At 38.0% G+C, this 6,720-nt stretch overlaps 1 protein-coding gene across 1 annotated transcript; it reads right to left on the bottom strand.

Annotated features, from left to right (window-relative positions):
* Positions 1–202: 202 nt before the first annotated feature.
* LOC133832099 (actin-related protein 8-like) lies at positions 203–4,306 on the bottom strand. Its single transcript, XM_062262484.1, has 9 exons — positions 3,875–4,306; positions 3,308–3,385; positions 2,807–2,894; positions 2,440–2,510; positions 2,132–2,186; positions 1,873–1,970; positions 1,278–1,359; positions 867–1,009; positions 203–597 (listed from the first exon to the last, which is right to left on the bottom strand). Exons 1-9 carry the CDS (start codon positions 4,304–4,306, stop codon positions 445–447), a joined length of 1,200 nt encoding a protein of 399 aa, XP_062118468.1. The 3' UTR covers positions 203–444.
* Between the last annotated feature and the right edge of the window lie 2,414 nt (positions 4,307–6,720).

Consider the following 6,720-nt stretch of genomic DNA (forward strand, 5'->3'; position numbering starts at 1 on the left):
ATACATTTGTTGGCATTATGTGGTCATTAATACATGAGATATAAAAATACCACTATCCTTATTCTAGACATAATAGTAACTTACACAAACTACAATATTATAGAGTTCCAATTCTAGTGAAAAACAAGATTAGCTGTACCAAATTTACAGAAGAATAATGAAACAACTACCTGATTATATGCATATTATTCATATGTTTTTCACAATTTAAACACTATACTTTCATGAAGTCTCAATTATATTCTCTTAGAAGAACTGTATTCTCGTCACATTTTTAACGCCTAGAATCAAGACATAAAGCATTTCTAGACATCTTTTTCGATGAATTATATGGTAGAAGTTTTAATATCCTTGCAGCACACACACACACACTCACATGCATCCACACAGTTGGAACTTTCCTGACAGTGCTCGTGAAGCAATAAATATTATAAGTTCCAGAACTTACACTCCTGCCATTCGTGGCTGGAATAAGATTTCTCCTGTTTGAAACCGTTCTTTTGAAAGAGTGAACTGACCTTCTCCTGCTGCGTCAGATGATGCTCGTGTATCTTTGAGTAGCTCAGCCTCATAATCATAGGCAACATAACAGAGATTCTGTATAGAAATAAGGTCATAAATAGAACTCAGCTTCAGCAAGGTCTCCTTACAAAAATGAGAGAGAAGAGCAGTAGAAAACAAAATTGAAACATTCCACTAAAACACAGGATACTAATGGTATTAGTAGTTTAATGTACCATGAGCAAAATATTTTCTTTGAGGGTGCAAAGCTGATAGTATTAATACAGAATAACTACAGTAAGGAAAAACGAGGATAAATATTCAACAACAATATTCTGCACTCAAGAAACAAGCAAGACTTGTACCTCTTTCAAAGTGCGAACGGTGTACAGCGATTCAAAACTAATATTGTTCTGCTGCATCAACTCCTTAAGAAACCCGATAAGTTTTAGTGCTCCCAGTCCCACAACCTCCACACCCACTTTGTGCATTACTTTACCATGTAAAACTAGAAGCCGAAAAAGAAAAGAAAAGAGTATATTTCAGATCCCCAAACATTGAATGCAACCAAGATATGATATAAAAGAAAGCACTGGAAAATCCATAGAATGAAAATGAAAAAAGAAGAATAAAAGCAGCAAGGTTGCATGGAAAGTTAAAACTGTAACTTATACTGCAGGGCTAATCAGTATATATCATAGGTAAATGAAACCTTGTTGATAGTTTAAGGAAGCATAAAGCATATAAAAGATAAAAGAGAAACTATCACTCCTTACTTGGAACAACTGATGTGACTTGAAACCCAATATTTACAACAATTCCTGAAGTTCTTCTAGCAGCATACAAAGCTAAAGTTGCCTACATTTTCAAAAACAGAAAATGGATAAGATCTTACAAATAAAAAACATCTATCAAAGAATCAATCGAACATTTTAAGCCAAAAGCAAAAGGTCCAAATTACTCATAAACAAGCATAATTACATAAAGCATCTCAGCTTATAGTGTTAATAAGTAAATTTGGTGCCTGTTCAGGATTGTCAACCACTCAAGTCACAGAAGCTTGCTTTACAAAAGGAAAATGAAGAATGAAAATTGGATCAAGGCCTCGAAATCTATATCCGATGGTAAATGTCATTTTTGCATGAAACAAACTAATCTTAATTCTTTACCAAAGAGGGGTAGCTCAAATGATAAGGCATATGGCTTGCTATATCACAAGGTATGAGGTTTAAGTTTCTCTTGGATACCTACATAGCAATTGTTAGCGGAATCCTAGTTTTAAAAAAATAAAAAATTACTCTTATTTCTTTTAGTATTAAATATTTTAGAATATTAAACAGCAACGGCAAGTTAAGGCTTAGCGAAATTTACCTGATTAATTGCACAAACAGCAAGAACATTCATGTTAAATAGTGTTGTATATATAGCTTCCTTGAGTTGCCGTCTTGATGCTTTTGCAGATTCAGTATCTGCAATAAAAAGAAAGAAACCACATCATAAGGACAGAAAGTGTCTCAAACAAGAAAAACACACAATTCTCAAGTGTCTCACTAAGGAATTACACGACCAAACTTCAAAAAAATTGAACTATCTAAATTACAGAAAAGGCAATGAATATATAGAAGCTGACCATCATAATGCAATATTGGCATAGACACAACCACTGGCTGTGATGGTGCTCTTACCTACATCCTGTAAAAGACATATCAAATATACATATGTGAGTAAAGAAGCTAATTTCATTAAAGCCAAAGCAAAGAAAAAGAGAAGAGCTACCTGCTATAAATAGTGGAAAAAAACTGTCTAAGTCTGGTATACATTGGAGACTAAATGTTACCAAATTCCTGCATATGAGAAAGTGACAATTGGGATTACACACAGTTGTGGTTAATGAATGAATGAATGATGAAACTTTGAAGCTGGTAGTTAAAAGGTGACCAAGAAAGTAGTAGAGCGCACAGATGGAGCAGCATACTTGCTCCAACCGTATTTGCAATAGCCAGAGCCACCTGGTCAAAGGACAGAGAAGAACATAATAATAGAAAACAAGAAATGGGTATTGACTAGTGTTCCTTCCTATATAATAACACCACAAGGAGCATATAGTTATATTTTAATTGCCTGGTTATTATTTATGTATACATTTGTTGGCATTATGTGGTCATTAATATTATTGATTAGTTGTAGATATCAGACTTAAAGGAAACCAAGAACTCGTGCACACGTGCCTTACACTAGAATATCATGTATACATTTATGAGGTGCATGTACCAACACAGATTTAATACATACTTTAAGCATAAACCTTCCCCTGTTTTAGCAAAAGACTGAATTGTTCGATCACATCGTAATATTTTATTAGGATCTGGAAATGAAAAGAGACAATTTTTCATCTAGACCAGATTTAAAAAGGTCAAATAAGAAAAACCTAATTTAAGAATACCATCATATGATCAGTCATCATATAGCAAAGCAAGTACGACACGCTACTAAATTCTGAGACCACCTGATTCATTTACAAGAGTGCAATTTTCTTTTTCCATTCAAGTAAGATTGTATTCTATCATATACAAGATTTACAACACCAAAGAAAAATGTGAACAAAGTAAAAAAAAAACATAAAAGAAGTTAATTAAGCAAAAGAAACATGAAAACAGTAAAGGTGCCTAATTTGTGTACCTGAGAATGAGTGAAACAGCTGGTGGGTTTGAGGTATTTCTCAGAACAGAAGAGGCTCCTCCATTGATAGAGCAAAGGAGAACTTGGTACAAAGAGAGGGCTGACTTGAAAGAGCAAGCTACGGGACCTGCAAGACTGCAAGTTCAAATGACTCGATCTCTACATCTTTTTTATCTCCTGACTTATAATCTTCATAGCTGTTTCTCTTGAACATTGAACATAACAATATCTAAAATTGCATATCAATCTAGTTTCTATCAAAGATGGATTTTTTATCATATCAATCTACAACATTCAGCCAACAATTTGTATTATCAGGGATGAGAGAAACGAACTTGAGATAGTGGGCGTGAGGCAGAGAACTCGTGAGGCAGAGAAGCTCCACTCTGGAGCGTGACTTCGTGAGGCGGAGAAAGAGCTCCACTCTGGAGCGAGTCTTCGTGAGGCAGAGATGAGTTGAGGGCAGAGAGACTTCGTGAGGGTGGTGAGGGCGGAGAGGGTGGAGTGAGTCTTCGTGAGGGCGGAGAGGGCGGAGTGAGTCTTCGTGAGGGCTGAAGTTGTACCAACTGAAGCTCTACGAGTCCAAAGGTTCATGAGGGGACTCAAGCCTATGATTGCTAGGGATGTTAAGATGACCAGTGCTGAAGTGGTTTGTTATGCCGAAATACTAGATAGGGCACTTGAGGCAGAATACTTGGAGGATCATATATGGAAGGACAATGCTGGCAGAAGAGAGGCCCACCGAAATAAGGGCTTCAATGAGGGCAATAAGAGGAAAGCTAATGAAGGGCAGAATAGTGGCATTGACAATAGACCGAGACCCCCAGCCACAAATAACAATAGTCATAACACTCCGAACCACCCTAACAACCGCAATAGTTTCTACAATGATCAGATTCGTGGGAATCACCAAAGCAACAGAGTAGAGCGCCCCACCTGTCCTAAATGCTCGAAAAAACACACGGGAGAATGCCAGGCCGACACCAACAAATGTTTCAAGTGCGGTCAGGCAGGACATATGAGAAAACATTGCCCACAATGGAAAGCCGACAAAATAGTAACAGCAATCTAGTACCAGCACGGGTCTTCGCCTTAACCCAAATGAAGCAGCCAACAGTAATACCATAGCCACAGGTCAATTCCCTATATCTGGTATGATGTGCAGAGTCCTTATTGATTCTGGAGCGACTCACTCTTATATTTCCATGAATATGATTGATAAGTTGGGTATGCCTTATAAACTGTTTGAACATAGGTTTAGTATAATGTTATTGTTGGGAGATATGATGTTGTCAACTAGGTGGTTATAGTAAGTACCTATAACGATAGAGGGCAGGGAGTGCCTGACAGACCTTATAGAGCTAAATATACCAGACTATGATGCCATATTTGGCATGAATTGGTTATCCAAACATGGAGCGACAAATGACTGTCGAGAAAATACCGTGGAGTTCAGACCAGAAGAAGGAGAACTATGTTCTTTTAAAAGAGAGGTAGCACTTTTTCGTACATCCATAATATCGGCACTAGAAGCACGGAATATGATGCAACATGGGTGTTCGACATTTCTGGCTAGTGTGGTGGATAAATCCAAGGAGTTAGAATTGAAACCAGAGAATGTGCATATTGTTTGCGATTTTACAGAAGTGTTTGCTGAGGAATTACCAGAAATACCCCTGATAGAGAAATCGAATTCGTGATCGAACTTGCACTAGAAACAACACCGATCTCTAAAGCACCCTGTCGAATGGGCCCTGCAGAGTTGAAGGAACTCAAGAACCAGCTACAGGAATCATTGGATAAGGGGTTCACAAGATTGAGTCATTCTCCATGGGGAGCACCAATCCTATTTGTGAAAAAGAAGGATAGGATCATGAGAATGTGCATCGATTACCAAGAAATCAATAAGGTCACCATTAAGAACAAATATCCTTTGCCGATGATAAATGACCTTTTTGATCAACTGCAAGGGATAGCAGTATTCTCAAAGATTGATCTGCGATCCAGGTATCATCAGTTGAATGTAAAGGAGGGAGACATTCCGAAGACGGCTTTCAGAACACGCTACGGGCCTTATGAGAATGGTATTTAAGGACTAATTGGAGAAGTTTCTAGTAGTGTCCATAGATGATATCCTTATCTACTCGAAGACCAAGGAGGATCATGAGGAGCATTTGAGGTTGACCCTAAAAAGACTACGAGAGCCTCAGTTATATGATAAGTTCACTAAGTGTGAGTTTTGGCTGGAACAAGTAACTTTCCTAGGGCATATAGTTTCCAAGAATGGGAAAGCAATGGATTCTTAGGGTTAGCAGTTTATTATCAGAAGGTTGTTGAAGGTTTTTCAAAGACCGCTACACCCTTGACTAACTTGACCCACCAACATCAGAAGTTTGCATGGATTGAGAAATGTGAAGAAAGCTTTTAGACCATGAAGGATAAGTTGATTTCTACGCCTATCCTTTGTGTTCCCACAGAGGGCGGGAAATTTATGGTGTATTGTGACGCATCAAAGAACGATTTAGGGTGTGTGTTGATGCAGGATGGGAAGGTGGTAGCTTATGCTTCCGGACAACTCAAGGACTATGAGCAATGATACTCTACTCATGATCTTCAGTTGGCAGTAGTGGTGTTCGTGCTAAAGATATGGAGACATCACCTAGACGGGGACGAGTGTAAAATCTACACTGACAACAAAAGTCTGAAATACTTCTTTACCCAGAAGAAACTGAATATAAGGTAGTTAAGGTGGTTGGAATTAGTGAAAGACTACGATTGTGAAATTCTACACCACCCAAGCAAGGCCAATGTGGTTCCAGATGCATTAAGTAGGCGGGGACATAGGAGTGTCTCACCACTGAATACAATAGAGATGCCTCTACAAAAGGAGATTATAAACGCTGGTATTGAATTTGTGACAAGAGGCCTAGCGAACCTCATGTTACAATCCTCCCTATTGGAACAAATTAGAGAAGGGCAGTGTAACGCCCTAGGTAACCAAGACCATTACACTGTGTGTTTAAAATAGTGCAAGACTTGCTAATCAAGTCATTTGAACAAACTGTGAATCTAAAGTCATCAACTGATTAGGAATAAAAGATTTTGGTCATAAATAAGTTATTTTCCTTAAAAATGGAAGCTTATTACATAGACTCTCAAAACAGGGTTTGGATGACTTATTTACAAAAATTCCACAAGTTATAAACAACTTTAGCCACTCTAATGGAAAAAATACTCATTTTAGGTTTCCGTCCCTGTACGATCCCTCGACCGTGGTGGCCGAGCAGCTGACAATGTACACCTCGCCCCCAGAGCTCTCCAACTCATGGTTGAATCTACATACCCTTGCTCTTACCTGCACCATGTAGCACCTTGAGCCAAGGCCCAGCAAGAAAACATAATATATATAGCATGATTAACTTCAACAACCAGGTATTTCACAACTCATAACCAAGTAATCAGCAATTCACAACGTTCACCTATTCAGTGAATACAATCGACAAACTAACAATTTGTCATCCAGATAATCAACATATCATA

This window comes from Humulus lupulus, chromosome 1, assembly GCF_963169125.1.
Source record: "Humulus lupulus chromosome 1, drHumLupu1.1, whole genome shotgun sequence".
Classification (NCBI taxonomy): domain Eukaryota; kingdom Viridiplantae; phylum Streptophyta; class Magnoliopsida; order Rosales; family Cannabaceae; genus Humulus; species Humulus lupulus.

What these genes read in the sequence shown, in the direction of transcription:
- LOC133832099 (XM_062262484.1), bottom strand. Translation starts at nt 4,306, where the DNA reads ATGGTATTACTGTTGGCTGCTTCATTTGGGTTAAGGCGAAGACCCGTG. An exon ending in TGCGCTCTACTACTTTCTTG is followed by an intron (nt 2,187 to 2,439) that starts GTCACCTTTTAA and finishes TACAGGATGTAG; the next exon opens with GTAAGAGCACCATCACAGCC. An exon ending in GCCAATATTGCATTATGATG is followed by an intron (nt 1,971 to 2,131) that starts GTCAGCTTCTAT and finishes TTTTTATTGCAG; the next exon opens with ATACTGAATCTGCAAAAGCA.